This window comes from Oppia nitens, unplaced genomic scaffold, assembly GCF_028296485.1.
Source record: "Oppia nitens isolate AA-2021 unplaced genomic scaffold, nextdenovo-longstitch-racon4-pilon3 scaffold1_pilon_pilon_pilon, whole genome shotgun sequence".
NCBI lineage: Eukaryota > Metazoa > Arthropoda > Arachnida > Sarcoptiformes > Oppiidae > Oppia > Oppia nitens.
Genome location: NW_026533199.1, coordinates 6642492 through 6663582, shown reverse-complemented (window position 1 = coordinate 6663582; position 21091 = coordinate 6642492). Strand labels below are relative to the sequence as shown.

At 22.0% G+C, this 21091-nt stretch overlaps 1 protein-coding gene across 1 annotated transcript; it reads left to right on the top strand.

Annotated features, from left to right (window-relative positions):
- Positions 1–20808, top strand: LOC128966434 (uncharacterized). The gene is made up of 10 exons (XM_054313285.1): positions 1–73; positions 13396–13604; positions 15189–15236; positions 15390–15429; positions 17128–17175; positions 18519–18718; positions 19099–19333; positions 20094–20236; positions 20383–20617; positions 20705–20808. Exons 1-10 carry the CDS (start codon positions 1–3, stop codon positions 20806–20808), a joined length of 1335 nt encoding a protein of 444 aa, XP_054169260.1.
- Positions 20809–21091: the final 283 nt, after the last annotated feature.

Sequence of the window (21091 nt, the reverse complement as noted above, 5' to 3'; positions counted from 1 at the left end):
ATGGCCAGCATTTTAACGGATATTTGCCAAAAACTATTGATTTTTATATTACTTAATGGCATCTGTATTGAAGGTAAGTCTCTAACTTTAAAACATCGATTTATCTCATAAAATAACCTCAAATAATATATTATTATTATTATATAATTTATTTCATTTATTGTGTTTATTATTATTAAAATAATTTGGTTAATTGAGTACAATTTAAATTAAACAAATAACATTTTCATATAATTATTATAAATATATAAATAAAAAATGTTATAAACAGCACAATAATATTTTTAACGATTATGCATATGCTAATGTTAATATTATCTAATTTATGTTTAATATATGCATATATTAATTAACTATGATATAAATATTTAAATGTATTATACAATTACATGGCATCAAAGACATAGAAAACAATTTTATATTAATTTTGTTTTTCTTTTGACAATATTTAGCATTCAATAAGTGTAACAATTTAGTCAAACATTTGAGCGTTTTTATATAAATACACATTTGCTAATATAAATGTGTACTATATTTATAATTTTAATAATACAACATTTAATTTGAACAGTTGTAATCATTTTGTTGGCTAATAGGGTTGACAACTGTTTATAATAGCGTGTAATCAAAGTTTGACTCTCCTCTGCTCTCTCTCTCTCTCTCTCTCTCTCTCTCTCTCTCTCTCTCTCTCAGATACATAACACACATATATATACTATATATATATRTGTTATATATCTATCTATCTCTTGTATAAAAATAATATTAGTTGCCTTAATAATGATAATAGAGTTGATGTTTGTTAAGCACCGGATGTCATCATATTTTTGCATTTGACTGTTATTTTAATTCCGTGTCTAAAGTATTTCAAAAAAGGACTTTTAGATTTTTGATTAAAAATTTAATTAATTTTGAAAAATTGTAATCAACTAAAAGTTTGATGCGATTATGACCCGTTAGACAGTCATAAATGATATGTTATGATATTTTTAGACAAAACTATATATTATAAGCTGTAACTCTATTTAATTATCAATATTAATATAAACATTAATAAATAAATGTAGTGAAAATCATATCAATATATGACTCATGGATTTATTTTCTTAATATTATTTATATTAAATCAGTGTCTCTTATGATATTATCTTATAAATTATATCACACCTAAAACTTATCTCTAATAATACAACCTAACCATAATAAGCCTTATCTATAAATGTTAAATGAGTTAAATGACCAAATGTTGTGTTAATTACAGAAAAATTTGTATTTTAATAATCTTTTTATTTATAAAACTTAATTTATTTGTAAACTTTTTGACAATACTTTTGTATGCATTATATTACGGCAAATATTCATTACAAAGGCTATGTTTAATAAAGATATGCTTTAATGTAAGCTTTTAATCACATTAAGTTTATTATAAAACATTTTTGCATTGATAATACAAGTTTAACAAAAAGAGATATTTTTAAGGAAATATATCTTAAGAAATATCCGGTAAAGTGTGAAATGTGTTGTTAGACTGTCTCTCACGAGAATATATGCTAATAACTGTAAAAAAACTCAATTTATTGTATTAAAAGGCTTTTAATCTTTCAAAAGCATAGAAAGACAAAAAACAAAAACAAAAAATCAGTGTTTTATAAAAGAAAATCATATTTTAATTAAGTTAGTTATAATATATATTGTTTATGTAATATTAATAAATATTTTAGAATTTATTTAAATTTAACTAGTACATTTTGTAACTCAATTTTTTTATTCTTYTTATATTATATATTCATTWTATCTAATTTTATTTATACTTAAAATTTTGTTTAACACATAAAAATAATTTCTTAATTCTTATTGTCAATAATATAAATATTGTATAAATTTAAATATTGTAATTTGTTTGTCTATATGTTTTTATTCACATTATGTATAATAAAGACTAAAATAAATATTTATACAATAGATTTTATAAATTATAATTTTAAATATTAAATTCAATATATATTAAATTGATGAAATATAAAATAGTAAAAAAATAAAATAAAATAAWGATATAGAGTATATTAGTAGAAATTTTTATTTATCAGACACTAATCAATTACAATGTTGGCAGAGACAAAATGTTTGTATAATACAAAGCGTAAAWACAGTATAATAGAATGTATAATACATGGCTAATTTTACATGCAAACAAAATTTAGAGCCATCTAGTGTTAAAATCATTGATATAAACCATGTTTTATAATAAATGTAAATTTWATATTCATTTWAAAAAAATTAAATTCCTATTTTTTATTTTCAATTATTTCATGTCTATTATTTAAAAGCCTCAATTATTATAACAATATTACATTTTCTAGCAATTATATTTTTACTAAATATTTTTAATAAATTTTTCAAAATATAAGCTTCAAAAATAGTATATTACAAGCAATATATTGTATTATACAGAATTATATAAAGTCAAAATTCAAAACCTTGTATATTTTCAACCCTAATTATTACTATAAAAAGGTTGAAGAGAAGGGAAATGTTACTTAAAAACAAGTAAATAATAATAAATTTTAAAATAAGCTTTAACTTTAAAAAATATTTTAATAAGTTTTAAATAATGAATATAAAAATATATTAACTGTATCATAAAATTATTRTAATCTTAGTTAATTTTTAAATGTTCAAAATGTTACAAATTTACAAAATTAAAGTTTATCTTAAATAATATTTAATAGATAAATATGATCAACTGTATCTGTGTAGATACAGTATATTGACCATGATAACTTTTGTTAAAAAGTAATAGCGAAGTTGTATTTTATACTAATTAATTATACTAACATTTTTAATGACTTTTGAGATCAAAAAAAMTTGTTTATTTAGTCTTTAATAATAACACAAATAAAAAACAATATAAATTTTATTCAAATCAATTTAGTCATAATATAAAGATATTTAATTATATAAATTAATAGTTATCTAGACTAAAATTATTTCAATAAATGTTTTTTTAAATATAACTATAGTATTTATCAACTACAATACAAACAACAATAATGATGTTGTAATTGTTTTTATATAATCAAATTTTTTATATTTAAGAAACAATAAAAGCAATTGCAGTATTTATAAAATATATATAAAATTTTATTTATGTATATTAAAGTAAAATCATAATAATATAATATTAACAAAATGAAAGCCAAAAACTATTCAACGAGTGTTGAGATCATTATTTCTTGTTAACCGTTAAGCACTTTACGTGATGTTTGCATTAAAAACAATACAATAATGTGGTCATCACTAATGATTTATACTGTTTTTTAGTAAATTACTTTTTGTTTATTGAATGCATTTTTWAAATATATATCTTATTATATAATGAAGTAAAGACACGGGAAATTTGCAACAAACAAAAGTATTGTGATTATTGAAAACAAATAGTCTTAAGTGTTTTATTTTACTAACTAATAAATTAACACAATTTAAATAAATAAAAAGCAATATTGATTTTATATAATTTATTTACGATAAATTATAAGCAAACATAATTTTATTACTAAGAAATTAATTTATGAGTAAATAAAAGTTAGTTATATATGCTAATAACTTATTCATCAATGACATTGTTTGTTATGTATAAATATTATATATATTAATTTAGCACAATTCCCACATGAAAACTATAATAATGTTGCCATATTATAATAATAACAATTTTATATAATTATTAATTGACCGCACTATTATATATTTGTCAATTGGTTTAGACAAACATATGCTAAGTTMCMWATGGATTAAATGGTATAGCATTTGCCTGTCTATAACTAACAACAAAACAAGTAAAGAATATTCATTACATGTTAGCATACATTTCAAGTCATGTATTGTATTAATATTTTATTTTATATATAAAATCAATTGACTGTTCAGATAATCGAGTCGTTCAATGAAACCATAAATCGGTTATATTATTATATTAGGTATTATTCTTAAATCAAACATTTTTTATACTACTATTATAATCTATATATTAATATTATATTTTTATTTTACTTTATAAATAAATAATATGATATATCGTCTATTGATATTTTTAGTATATTATACACTAATATGTAAGATACTATAAAAATCACTTTTCAACTGTAATTATTTATTAATTAAAACTAAGTACATTAATTATTTAATATAAATACCTAATTTTTCTCTATGAAATACACAATATGATATTTGCATTAAAATCAATAAATAATTTTATAAATTGATTATTATTTTATCGATTAATGATTGTTAAATATAAAGTATATTAATATGAATAAAATGTATATAAAGTTTGTCATTAGTCTATGTATTTAAATATAGTAGTGAATAGTGGTTATTGTAAAGTAGTATACAGTATGTGTTGTCGTGTATTTCGTGCTAATTTACTCTCAATATATAACCAAATTGTAAACCATTATATGAGAGGTTTTTACAATAAATACTATTTTACATAAAATGCATTTTCTTAATACACTATGTTTATAGTGTTGTCTATATTATATCATATAAACATAAGCGATTGTCGATAAAATGTTAGTATATATAATATTATAGAGAGAAAAAACTAGAGAAAGATAGATAAATAGATTGATAGATAGAGTCAATACTAGAGTGTATGTAATACTATATATTTGGTTGGTTTGCATTATCGGGTTTGAAGTTATATTATGTAACTTATATACAAAACTATACTAAATTCGTGACATTAAAATTGATCCAAAAATCTTATTTTGATTATAAAAATGGCAAAAATAATTTCAATTCCGAGTTAAGAGCATTAAAAGCGATTAAAGTATAGTATTTAAGTATTAAAATGTTCACTCATTTGACTGTACCTTAYAGTGTGTTGTCTCTCATTACTAATTGAGAAGCACTGACTATTAGCGAGTATACAACTCAAGCCTCCCTCCCGGTGCTCACAACGCTGTATGCAATATACAATTTTGTTGTATTGTTTTTTATATGGGATGACTTATTGCCTCAATGAACACATTTAATATAATATTATATTATATTAGAGAAATTAACACGAATTGACTGCTTTTATTGTTTTATTTTTTATTGTTAACTCCCGGTTATCAGTATTTTCTCTTATTTGAAAATATATTATTTGAATTCAAAAGTTACAGTATTATGATAATTATAATTTTTAAATTTTAGTATAAACTGTTAATACAGTATATATTAAAACTAATACAATATTAATTTATTTGAYTGATTTGATGTCTAATTTATTCTGTTAGTTATTATTTATATATTGATATATACAGTATATAATATAATATTACATAGTAGACTGACCACCCATACAGGTGCCGCCTGTATTATACAGGAATGTAGAGTCTGATACAGGTGACAGGTAACCTGTATAATGTATACAGTTTWAAAATATGTGAAACTAACTAATTTATATGATTTTGTTAGTAAAAATATCTATAGTAAAAAAATTAATATAAAGTTTAAATATATAAAATAAATAAYTTTTTTAAGTTTTATAAAAAAAATATTAAATATTTATAAAATTGTTCATGCTCAAAATAGAAAACTATATTTTATTTTTTATGTAATTATAATATTTAAATTAAATTTTTCTCAATTTATAATTTCAAATATATACGAATATATATATATATAGTTATTTAAATACAGGAATATAATATTTTTATACAGGAAAATACAGGTGAAATTCATATATTTTATTCTATTATACAGGTTTACTAATAAATTRGGTGATCAGTCTATTACATAGTATTGTCAGACAACTAATAATATAATGAAATATTGTCTTTAAATATCAAACACTGCATATAATAAATGAGCAAACAAATAAACACATGTTTTACTCAAATTGTCATTTAATTAGTTTAAGTGATTGCAATATATATATACCTGTATATAATAAAATATATATATATAAAAAATAAAAAATATATACTACTATATTTTATTTGTATATTTTTAATGACAATTATCATACAATAATGTGTTTGATTAGAGGTGTTATTAGGCATACAAAAGAAAGTGTTTGTGAATAGATTGCTGTAATAATAATAATAACAAGAATATAATGTTTTTGTTATACTTATAGTTATAATAACATAATATTAATACCATTGTATTGTATGAGTTTGTATGTTATATTCACAATCAGTAATATTGCAAATTGCAATGCTATGAAATTACCTGATTGTAGGCAAATAAATCAAAAGATAAGTTTATGTTTTTTATGTGAGCCTTTGCACCCAATGGCTGACTCTTATGTATATCACGTCCATTAAACGTGAATATTGGCCCCAAATATATATAATATATATATGAAAAAAGCAATATATATATAGTAATAATAAAAACGTTGAAAATATAGGAAGAGTTACGAATACCTAGATATAGAGTATTATATATATTATACTGTACTACAAGGCATTATAAAACAAAAACAATGTTATTTATATTTTATGTTTTATTTAGATATTGAATTGAAAATCATAAAACATATACAAAATATATATTACAGTATTATTTTCAATATAAACAAAAAATAACAGTTTTGATAAGCACTTTGCACGTACTTTTGATATTAGTTATATAMCAAATAATTTACCAAAAATATGTTACAGCAATATATATATTTACTATAGATTATATAATAGTCTCATTTTACTACCAAATACATAATTATAAATTTAATTTAATGCCAATTGTTAACTATTTATAGYAATAAAGTTAKCGACAATTTTTGATATTACTACTGTATTTATTAATTATTATCAAATTTACACATTATGTTCACCATTGACTAAAAAAATAWTTTTATAATATAGAAATTATAAATAATTTTTATAATAATAAAATTTATATAATAATTATTTTTAATAATAATGCATAATAAATTAGACTTAATTGAAATTATTTTTCAATTATCGAYTATCTTTTAATAATTGTGTACAAACATRTCTATAAATACTGTACATAAAAATAATGTGAGTTATTATCATTTCGTGAAATACATAATGAAATTGATTGAATGCAAGAAACTCATAATGAAAAAATAAAACCCAGTTTTGATGGATGATTCCTAAGCTAACAGTGCTAACATAGAGAAGCCAGCAATGCATACAATATATTTATATATAACTAATAAGAAAAACTGGTCATACATTATAACACCATAAAGCCTCTCAAGAATCTTGAGTTCTCTCATTAATGAGAATCGTTGTTATCATTATATTCTATCAATTGCTTACATCCCGTTCCTCTTAGTTCTACCAGTGCTCTCTCCCATTCTTATACTCATATATACTGTATATAAAGTAATAAATATAATGAAGAAAAAAATAAAAGATTTGTGTGAATGATATGAATGGTGTGAAGTTTGTCCTCTTTAGGCACTCCTATCTGTCTCTACTATTAAGTGCTTTACACCGATTGTAGACTGCATTGAGTGTTGTAATTGTCTGGTATTTTGTTGTCGCACTCATTGCTGATATATTTKGGATTATCTCTCCATTAAATGTTACGATACGTCACTTTGAGACCAAACCAAATAATTCTTCCTCAGCCATAATAAACACCAATAAAATTGAGATTTTTTTAACAAAACACACAAATTCTTTATATCCGAAATTAATCACTTGACTGACACTTTTTAAATTAATTTTTTTGTATCATATAAATAGTAAAGGTATATAAAGTATATTTAATTGATATTAAATAGTTACACATTTGATTGGTTGTGACATTAAATAATAAATCATAAAAAATTGATTAAATAGTTGTAATTATAATGATGATAAACGTTTGTAAATATAGTATAATTTTATAATATTATGCTTCTATATATTTTTATAAGCATTAAAATTGTTTATTTATTTAAGTAAAATGTCTAAAAAGTAGAGTTTTATTAAACTAATTATTTATTAATTTAATTATCTAATTTATATTATTTGTTTTTATTTAAAAAAATAACTTTTATTATTTATATTTTAGTTCAATTATATTATATATGATATACAGTACGKTATACTGTAATGTAATTTACAATAATATTATTCTATAGGTTTACAATAATCATAGCAAATATTAAAACCAAACGTGTATTTAATAAAAGTTAATATTTGTATTAATATTTATTCATTGCTTGTTTCAGCACTAATTTTATCAGTTTTGCATATATAAAATTTATTCACTAATTATCTCAACACTCATTACACACAATAATATACAGTATTAAGTTAGGGACACAAAAATTAACGATAAAAAAATCAAAGATTTGTTGGATTTGTGTGTGTAATATGCTATCGATAGCGACCACCAAATCAAATATACGGCACACAAGTCTTTAATTAGTGGGTATATATGTAGTACAACACGACATATAATTTGCATTTTGCAGTCATTGCGTTCAATACGTTAAGTAAATGAATGTTTTATATTCCGTTCAAATTTTCTCTCTATTACTAAAATCACTAATTATTTCAACTTTTCGTTGTTTTTTAAACACATTACTATATTATTAACCCATATCTATGATAATTGTAAACTATTTGTTGAATTGTATTTAATTCAAACAAAATTCAATAATCTTTTTKAATCACTTTTATAAAACTCTCATATATTTTTATAAAAACAAACAATTTATTTAAATTAAATTTACCAACAAATTAGTTTCTGCTTAAAAATATATTCAAATTTATTTAAGTATTTTTTTTTAATTATATATCAATATATATATCATTATATTATATATATATATCCACGAGAAAAATAAATATCAAAAATAATACTGTTTAATATAATAATTATTATAAAAACAAATTAATTGTTTTGAATTAAATCATCAATTTTATGATGATTACTTTATTACAAATTTAATTTAATAAGTGGTAAAAAATATTTTTTAAGAAAGCAAAAAACTATTATATATAAAAATTACAGTAATATTATTGTTAAGGAAATCTAGCAATTTTATAAACTCTCTCTCTCTCTCTCTCTCTCTCTCTCTCTCTCTCTCTCTCTCTCTCTCTCTATCTTAGTTAATAATAGTAATAAAATGTTGTTTTGATTTATGGTTATATGATGAGTACAACACATATTTATTGTAGTTATTATTTGTTGCGTTTTTCTGTTTTCATATTATTGTCTTTATATTTTACTTGTTTAAGTTGATGATCATATGTAGTATTGGATCTATCACTAAAACATACCTTTCCCTTTTGTAAAAAAACTCATTGTTTGTGTGCACTAAAGCCATTACCATTTGTAATATAAAGTACAGAAAGAGATGACTGGGCTATTACTACTACAATATACAGTATTGTTATATATAAGTTTAGTTGTGACCCAAATGGTTTACTCCATATGTATTACTATTAGTATCACTGCCAGCAAAGCCACTACTAATATATTTTAGCTAAAAATTGTCTAAACTTTATAGTAACCCATAAACCAAATTTAAAGWGTCCTTTAATAAGTGGCAATGTGTTGGGCGTGTGTCACAACCAAACATATAAACCACTAAATTAAAGACAATTGAAATTAGGAATTATATGTTGWYATWAAATAGTCTGTWTTATACTTGATATAAAAAAGTAGTTTTATTTGAAACAAATATTGATATAATCTYATCAATGTATAGTTTTTTTTAAAATTTATAACAAAAAATTATATAAAAACATTTTTAACACTTTGTTTCATTTGCAGCAAAACTAGTAATTTATCCAAATATGAGTCCAAATTACATAAATGTGTTTTCACTGTTTTTTTTCTCTATAATATTTTTGTGTTCATATCATTCATTTCTAAGATTGCCAACTACTATTGATTTTCAAGGATTATACTTTATTTGTTTTTTAGATTACTGGTCATACATAAAAAAATTAAAGACAATAATTAATTTTTAAAAATAAATTTAAATATAAAATTATTTTAATATTATTGAAGAATAAAAAATTATAATACTTATAACAAAACACAAACTGTACACAAAAAACACTGACATTTGATAAATTTTGATTATAAAACAATTGATTGATAATAATTTTGATTATAAATGAATTGATTATAAAATATATTATATTACCATAAAAATTAATTTTTTCTTAATAATTGTTTGATATTTTTTATTTCAAAGATACTTGATTTTATATATAGTATATATTGTATGAGTTGGTAACCTTATTCATACCATTCACCTGCCAGTGCTTTACTAAATGCAACTAAAATAAATGGTTTTACCAGTTATAGTCATTTTTAAAGTTTTCCCCATAACTTATAGACTAATACACTGCAATACACCGGTGTTATAACCAATAGACTATTTTTTTATAAATCTATAATACACCGAAAAAATTGTATTATTGTATATACACTTTACGGTATAGTATAGTATAGTATTAATATATACTATATATTGATATTAATAAAATTTATTTTTATATAAGTATAAAACTTTGAAATATTTAATATAATATTCTTAGATTTCCTGCTTTTTACAATAACTTTACTTTTTTACATAACATTAAATGTTTTTTTTGTGTGTAAGACTCAGTCAAACTAAAGAGTTGATGTTTTCATTTTTATTTTATTTTTTGTGGCACCAAATCGTTTAGTATTGTTTATGTTGTAAACAAATTTAAAGATTGATTTATTTGAACACACAATGAATAAAAAAACAAAAGTCATACTCAAAAGGGAAAACATATTATTTATATGAATAGTCGTCTAAAAGGATTTAAACAAATGCCTTAAAATACAGATAAAATTCTTGTGTGACAATCATTTATTACACTAAATAAATGCTTTAATATATTCTGATTTTATTTATTTTTAAGTCATTTGTTGTCACATTATTTATTTAAATTATCTGAATATATCTTTTGTAATAAAGTTATCATAAGTGATGTAAAATATTTTTTATCATTTAATTTTATGGCAGTATACTATACTATATTAAAGTTTTATAATCTATTATTTAGCTTAAAGATACATTACATTATATGTTATAAATGTTGTATATAATTATAAATATAGTTTTATAAAATTAAACTTTTAATTAAATTAATATTATAATTCAAATTTAATTATTTAATATTTATATAATAATAATATTATTATTATTTTAATATAGGATTGTTTAAAAAGTGATTCACTGATAGTGTATTGTTAGTTTTATAGTCTATGAAAGCAAATTTGCCATTTGTGATAATATATATGACATAATAAGATGATTGATTACATTTTATTTATTCACTATACTATTATATATGCAATTTTTGAGAAACTTAAAACTTGATTGTGTTATATATGATATCTTTACGTAATGTCTCAATGTTTGAATATATAATTATTATAAGCCACAACTTCATAGTAATATTCAGCTTAACTATAGTATAATCCGAATATAGTAACACCCATTCACTTGCATTACATTTAGATTTAATATATAAAAACATAGTCCGGATTTGAGACGCGTCTCTATAATAATAATATTTAAACAATGAAAGTATAGATAAACAATAAAAAAACATCCATTAGACTGATATATCACTCTTACCTAAAGTGCTAACCATTTACTTTTATTTTCAAGTTTTATAATCACTTTATTTTGGAGATTAAACTTAATAACATTAATACTATAATATTTATTATAACATTTATAACTAAAAAATAAACATAAAATTAATATTGATTTAAAATGAGTTATATAAAATAATTTTTATTTACATTTTTGCTAAATATCATAAATAATATCAAAATAAAAAAACTAATTTTTACATTATTTTGATAATATTTAATATTATTGTTTAAGTTGTTATTTATATCGATTATTAAAGTTAATAACAATGACATTAATATATGACTGATTTTGTTTGCGATTATGTCTCATATGATTTAATTAATTAATTTATGGAAACATAATCAAAATTCTTTATATAATTATGTCTAACATTGTAATACTCTCTTAAACCAGAAAACTTATATTTTATTACAGCATTTACAGCGTTAAGATAATATATTATTTTATTTTTATAAAATTAAAGTCAAAAATTTTAATTAAWTTTTTTTATTAATGTTGAATTAAATGAGAAAATTTATTTTTATTACATATAAATAAATTTCTTAAATAATATATATATAATAGAAGTTGAGGTCTGTTTTTTGTAGCCAACTGTTTTAAATGTAAATATTTAAAATTAATATATTTGTATATACAGTACATGAATAAAGTATATGCATTAATAAAATTTAACATTTCTAACAACACAAATATCAAAAAGGTATAGTTATATTTAAATATTTATAAATCAAAATCAAGTTCATTGAGATAAAACACTATAAATAAGATAATTTAAATATTTCAAATATTTATGACTTWTTTTTGAAAGCCATATACTGTGTATATATATTGTATATATACAGYATATATATAGTACTTATTTAAATGACACAAGAGTTTTGAGGATAAATAAAACTATTCACCGCTTGAATGTTGTTGAGCACCGGTTGGTTTTGATATAAGCCGTGTGCTATTGCATTAACAAACACACGCACATCTATAGTGACTGATTAAATTGGACAATTGCCAAGTAGGGTCTCAATGATAAATCAAATTTACAAATACAGATACATTAAATTTGTTTTTATGTTTAATAAAGAAATTATAGTAAACATAGATAATTCAATATAATAATAATAATAATCTTTAAGATAACTTATTAAATAATGAAAAGTGYTTTAATACTTTATTAACTAATATATTTTCAATGTAGCAATTATTTTTTAAAATATATACAAAACAATATTTTGGTGACCCCTTATTAATACATTGTTAAAGGTGGAGATTGTCGATGATATATAKTTTATGCTATTTTTTTTGGTTAAATTATACAGTATTTTGTCGTATGTTTAATGTGGGGACAGTTATACATTTTGAATGGAATTTGAAAATATTATTATTATATGAAATTGCATATAAAATATATAAATAGATTATATTGTGATTCCTAATCAACAGAGCATTATATTATTAATGTAGTGATAGAGTACTGAAAAAGCATAATAAAGTTTGACTAAACATTTGGTGATTCAACTCTCTAGTGTTACTATACTTTAATTTGATAGTACAATACAACGATTCACGTGCCATAATAATAATAATAATAATAATAATAATAATTTATATATTTTTAGCTTTTATTAGTATATTATTGATAAAAACAATAAATTGTAGAATACAATAAAATATGCATACCATTTTTATATTAATTATAATTATTATTTATTGAAATTGTAATTATTATTAACTATTTATAATAAATGTTTAATAAATAAATTGTAATTTATAAAATTGTTTTACAGATTGTCAGTCCTTAAGAATAATTAATTTAGAAGTTCCGTTGGCCGTTGCAAAGGGACAGTCGGTTATACTTTTTTGTAACTATGATCTGGAAGGGGATGAACTGTATTCTGTTAAGTACTATAAAGATTACGTTGAGTTTTATCGTTATTTGCCGACCGACGACCCCCGACCCGGACAGAAGTTTAAGCTCAACGGCGCTTATGTTGACGTGAGTCTCAATTTTATCTCAATTATAAAATATTTCAATTATTGTCTTTCAAAAAATTTTTTTTTACTTAAAGTAAATTCATTTTTACTTAATTCTAAGCTTATCCTAAACAAACACATTACTTAAAAGGAGGAGTGTATGAGTTTTGATTTTATTTAGTTTTTGTTGTTTTTAGATAACAGATCCATGTTTCAGTATTATTAATCAAAATTTAAATGCATTAAATTTGTTTTATCTATAAAAACATATATAAAATATATGTCCTCACAATAACTCTTACTTTCTTAAATATTTATTTAGTTTTTATATTATAATTTGAATATTAGTTAAGCTTATAGTATGACATAAATTTTATAATAAATATCCAAATTAATAATTACTGCGTTATATTTTATTAGACTGTATTTATTAAAAAATAAATTTATATATAAAAAAGGAGTACATAGTAGTAGTCAATAGATTGGGGGCACATATCTTAGGCATAAAAGAAAGGCATGTCTACAACAATATGATATATACTGATTATAATGAGTGTATCATCTCTTGAATGTAGGGTTGGGTGGAGTTGATAGGGAAAAGGAGAGAGAAAAGAAAAATGGGAAAAATATAGGAAATAAAAGTCAGATTAGCCTTATATCTGACTATACCATCAAAAATATTGTGTGCAAAGAGACTCATTGCACGATATTTTACATCAAACACTCAATCCTTTGTACTTTTACTTTGTATCTCATGTTTGGGAGGATTTCTTTACCTAAACATATATATCTCTCTTTTCCAACAAAATAAATACACAATTTATATATATATTTATCTCAAATTGGATTCTTTAATAAAGAAATATGTAGTTTATTATACAGTAATATCACAATTTATATATTGCCTTTATTTATTTATATAAAATTTTGAAAAAATGTGTTTACTTATAAAATAATTTACTATATTTTATTAGATGTATAAAAATAAGATATATAATACATACTATAATATATTACTTTTCTCCAATTTTTATCGTTTTTTCATTTGTATAACTATTAGTTTTACTCGACAATCATATAAAATATAATATATTAAATTAAAAAATTTGATTGATATTTAGATATATGATAGTATAGTATTTTGAACAAAATGTTATATGAAACTGTTTTTCAATTTATTTATAAGTAAATATTTTATTAAACAAACGTGAAATTAATAATATAGAAAAAGTTTTTGTGTATAAAATATAATATAAAAAATAAAAGTTCAGAGACTTGAATGTAAAATAATTGCTAACATTATCTGTCAATTAATGATTGATCTAACAGTACAAATAATAATAAATGTGATATAATCTCACTATATATCTGTTAATGTTAATATAAAATTTAATTGATGTCACTGTTGATTAAGTGATATTATTGTATATTTTAAATAAATTAGATATTATGTAGATGTTATTAATCTAACTATAAAAATAAGTCTATATAAATTTTATTTAATGACAGTTATAATAAATGTTCACCTTTTTTAATCACATAATCTAAAAAAAAWTTATGATAAAAAACAAATAATAATTTATAATATTGTCTTACAAATTGTCAGATTACTCGATCCAATGCAACCCATGCTTTTCTATCGTATACTGATTTGGTGAGTAGTTTTCAATTTACTTAATATTTTTGTTATATTCACAACAATTTGCAACTAATTTTATATTAATTAATAACAATGTTTATGATATATGATATATGATAAGTAAATATTTGATAATAAAGTGTTTATTAAAATATAATTAATAACCAGAACTCTGACGGAATGTACGCCTGCGAAGTAAGCACTGAAGGTATGTCTCAAAACAATTACCAAATTAATTAATAATATACTATAATATGTTTTTTTTGTATATAATAACTATAAATATTTTATAAATAACAAAACAAATATTATAAAAAATKTTAGTTTAAAAAGATTTTATTTAAAAAAAATTACARAGAAAATCCTTTAATGTTTTTTGTGGTTTGATTTAAGTAAAGACATAAATCTTGACTTTGAGGTTGACTTAGATTTTGATCGCAGAAAAAATATATAGGAAATGAATTTTTTGATAAAAACCTAAAATTTCTAATCAAATATAATGATTAATGACTTTTGATTCCAATATTATCACTGTTATAATCTAATTGATGTTAAGTAAACTCCACACAAATAAATTAATTGACATAATATATTAAATACTTTTCAACAACATATTTATATAGTACACACTCACCACAAATTATTGGCATATTATTTTTATCATTATCTTTTTGGTTTTTTAGTCATTTTATTTGCAAATCCAAAAAGCATTTAATGATACATTATGTTAAAGTTTTTATACTAATGATTATCGATATCACAACTGTATTATTATATTTTCAAACGTATAGCTAATAGTGTCGGACATTATTAACATTCAATTTAATGGCTTTTATTATAATGGACTTAACGTTTGTTAATAATATTTATTCATTTTTGATTTTTAATTCATTCATGTAATATAATGTATATCAGGGTTGAGCAAGGTTTTGGATTTTAGGGGGTGGGGGTCAAATTAATAAAATATCTAAAAATCTTGGGGGAGGTATAGGGTGGGGTATAGCCTTTTATTACAATTTTAAACTGTGATATTTTCAAAAATTCTAACTCAAGTGGTGTTAAGACAAAATTCCATAAAAAATTCCATAAATTATTAAAATATTACCAGAAAAATAGGTAAATATTCCTAATAAATTACATTATTTTTTAAATATCTTTTTAGTTAATAAACTTAAATTTTAACTAAAATTAAAAAATATAATTCTGTAAACATTAATAATACACTGAGTTATTTTTTAAATAATSTAATAATTAACTTATAATATAATTAAATTTTTAAATAATAGTTAATGTTTAAGTTTATAGGTACATATTTTTATATAAATATTGACTGAATACTAATTATTTTATTTTAGTTAAAATTTTAATTCAAGTAATTATAAAATTGAAAATATTTTCTAATTTTTAATTAAAATTTTATTTAAATTATAATATGATTACTATCTTTTCAGCAAATAGTTTATTTATTTTTTTAGTTATATATTTAAATTAAAATAATGAAATTTTAGGGTGGGGTCACTTCTCCTCGTTTTTAAGCGAATTGTTTTCAATTTTGTCAAAAGTCTGGGGGGTCAAATCCAAAAATCTCGATCTTAGGGGGGTTATTTGGCCTTACCCCCTACCCGCTTACTTAACACTGATATATATTAATATTATGTATTGGTTCTTTCCTTTTTTCTATTATATTGTTTTATTAACTTTAAGTTATATTTTTTAATGATTATTTGTATGTCTAAACCAGAAATATAATAATTTATTTCTGTAATATTTATAACATTTAAAAAAAATATTTATTAAAACGGAACAGAATTTAATAACATTTAAAAGTTTTATAAAATTGTTTTTATAAAAACACAAATTATAATAACAATATTAAAGTTTGTCTTTTCGTTGCACCGATTGTTAGGTCCGTCCTTCGCGACCATTAGAAGTGAGAGACTAATGAAAGTTTACGGTAAGTCATATACAATATGGTATATATTACTATTTATTTACTGTATTTTGTTATATAAATGTATTGTATTTACCATTAAAATAAAAACAAATAGTGATAGATTACAAGTGTGTGTGTGTGTGTGTGTGTGTGTGTGTGTGTGTGTGTGTGAGAGAGAGAGAGAGAGAGAGAGAGAGAGAGAGGTATAAATTGATGTCTTTTCCAAATCGGTGTTTCCTCCTATTGACTCTTAAATTGAAGTGTTATTTGAAATTCATTGTTGTTATGAAACAATACTATGAATCTTGTGTTGAGAGAGAGAGAGAGAGAGAGAGAGAGAGAGAGAGAGAGAGAGAGAGAGCTGTTGGTAGTGTTTATATAAAGATTTGAGTCGTTAAAGAATGTGAATTGGTTTGAGTTGTCGATTGATCAGCAATTGCTGTATTGGAGGGCAATGTCATTGACCATTATATTAGCGTTTATACGGCTCCGGCATCTAAATTGTAATAGAGAACTGTGTGTTCAAGAGCTATAAATAATTCATTATAAAGAATATCAGGCACTCAGTGTTGATGTTTATGTCAAAACACACACACATATACACACATATATATACATATAGGAAAAGGCCATACCTTTATGTCTATTGGGAAATGAGGAAAAATATTTCGTTTTTGAGATGCCTTTCACTCATCACTCTCTGTCGTCTCACTCAATACCCAACGGCCCGTCTAAGTGTACACACGATATATACACAATATATACAATATATATCTACGATATATGAGTGAATAAATACCATAAAGTAATCATTTAAGATATTGATTCATCAATTTCAGTGCTTTATTGAAATTAATGGTCACTTTATATGATTTTTGAATGAAATTTTAACCCACTTTTAACACTATTTACACACTCTATGTGTTGATTACAACCAAATTTCACTGTTTTTATTACATTAGCGCTCATCCTATTATGCATTCATTTTATTTAATAGTCGTCTCAATCCAACCCATTCCCACTATAAAACAGTTAAGTTATTGTTTGCACTGAAATTACCACAGCTTTATCACAATTACAACTAATTTAATGAACATATTGTTTGGATATTTGATGTAAAGACATTGTTTGCAACATATTTGTATATATACTGTATATCTACTTTATGGGTATATATATATATATTCTGTATATATTGTAGTGCCTGTAAACAACACAATGACTAATACTTTAGTGACCATAAATGACACAAATAGCTAACTATTTATTTGTGGAGAAATAGTAGCCAAACAAAAGCCAATTGCAGTGTTGAGTATTAAAGTTATAATATTTGATATATTTTTGTTTTATTTTTATACCAAAAGCACTGCCCGTCGAAAGTCTGCGGATTGTTGGCAAAGAAGTTGAGTACGACGTTAACGACAAGATTAATATGAGCTGTAAGTCGGGCTCTGGTAGACCTCTTCCTCATCTGCAATGGCTTATCAATGATAATACGGTGAGACTTGTCAGACAAAACGCACTTCAAAACCATTTATCAAAAGCCATTAATCCTAAACATCCAGTACTGCGACAAATGCACTAAACATAGGATGCATTGCAAACACACAAAGTTTACTATTTTATTGTAAATCAAATGCCATTTTCAAGTAGTTTATCCTTTTGACAGTATTTTTGTTGCTTTTTTATAATACTCTAAGTTTTTAAAATAGACTTTTTAGCGGCACATCTCCCGAGACATACACTAAGACTCACATTTGCACTTAAAGTTAGACAAAACAATAGTTGAAAACTTAGTTTTTTGTTACACTTTTAACCATTTGATACAATCTTGCACTTAGTTTGTGTTCATTAATAAAACAAATATCATTTGAAGTCAATTGTGTTGACAAATGTGTGCTAACATTATGATTGCTATTCTCATTGTTTTTCGCTAACTTATAGGCATCGAGTGATCAGTTAATCTCATATAAAACCAAAACAAGCGTTGATGGCTTACAAAGCAGTCAATTAGGTCTGACCTTTCGGGCCACTCCTAAYTATTTTCATCGGGGAGTCCTTAGGTTGAGGTGTACCGCAACACTAACACTTCTCTATGATTTTGAAGCCATTGAATATGTGGTTAGCGGAGGCACCGCTAGAAATAAAACATATCTGTCCAACCAATTTGCCAATAAAGGTCTGCTAAATGTTTAATTAAATTTAACTCTTAATTTAATTATTAATTTTTCTATTAATTTATAACTTATGTTCAACTTTTTAATTAAATTATCTACAATACATAAATTAATTTTTCATTTTGAAAATGTAAAAAATAAATGTTTATAAGTCTACTACTATTTATTTTATGTATTTTTATTGAAAATATTATATTAGTCAATATAATTAGTTATTTTAGTGGTTGTTATTTTGATTTTATAACTACATCACATATAAATTTTTATAGTTGTTAAATATGTATTAAAATTATATACTTACATGGTATATTTAAATGAAAATTAAATTAACATATATTTTATAAACTACAAGATTTAAAAGTAACTAAAAATCAATATTTGTTATGTTAAATATGTTAATTTTAATGTTAGCAAATAATTTAATATCTATTGTGTAAATGATAAATTAAATTTAAGATACTATTAATATACTGTTTATATATATAGTACTTTCATAGCCTTAACTATTAAACTGTATTTTATATACTATAAACATATATGATATGCTATAAAAATTCAAATTTTTCAATTTAATTTATTTTCTAAATTTTTATGTTATTTAACACATTTGTAATGATATTAGTATCAAAACTGCTTTCAATAAAATTTAAGCTATGCATAGAGGTAATAAATTTTTTATATATAAAACTATTATATAAATAAGATATATATAATAATATTGATTTAATTATAAAATAATTATTGTTGATTTTTTTGTGATAGACTGGTCATTACAATCGGATAATAAAGATACGCCAATAATTTTAGGCGTTCAACAAAAATATAATGTCAACGATGTGTTGGCCGTCAATTGTTCAAGTGTTGCACAGGGAGCTCAACTTAAATGGCTTATTAATGACCAACAAGTATACTATATTTATTAAATAATTATTTAATTAAGTAATAATAAACATTAGTTATACTGTATTATAAACTATATGAATAATAACATGAATTAGACGTTTTCTAAAAAAAATATTATTAAAAAATCAAACTTATAATCAAATTGTAGGTCAATTCAAGTCAAACGATACGATATAATAGCGACAAATCGGGTAAATCAGTATTGGGTTTGACATTTATGATGGAAGTCCAACACTTTCAGCTACAAGAGCTAAAGCTGTCGTGTGTGGCTCAACACAGTCGTACAATTGCCCACTACTCAGATGATGTGGTCATCAGAACCATGAACCAGGAGCTCATGGAAGCCCAGAGCAATGTTGGTGTTCATAGTAATGCATACATTGGTAATCAATATTTATTAGTTAAACATTTATTGTTTACTCTTAACAATCACTTATAGTATAATAATTATTTGCATTTGTTTTCTTCAGACAAAATCTGTGGCCTTACCTACACTTTGGCGGCAATTCTGTTATTTTCTATGCAAAACATCTGTATCTCTAATAATTTGTTCTCAATAATGGATTATATATAGTATTTTGTAAATATATACATAATTATGAAAAAAAAATTCGTGTAATATATTGAAAATTGAATTCAGTTTTTAAAAATGCAAACACAATCATAATTCCTCTGTAAATATAGTCATAAAATCTTTCGTTTTATTTGTGAATTAAAAATTTTCTGACAAATGGTGTAAAATGAAAAATAATCATTTTATAAATAGCTGTATATTCATGAAAAGCAATGTTGTTATCAATAAAAAAAATTGATTCACGCATTATATACTTAAGTAATATTACAAAATATGAAGTGCC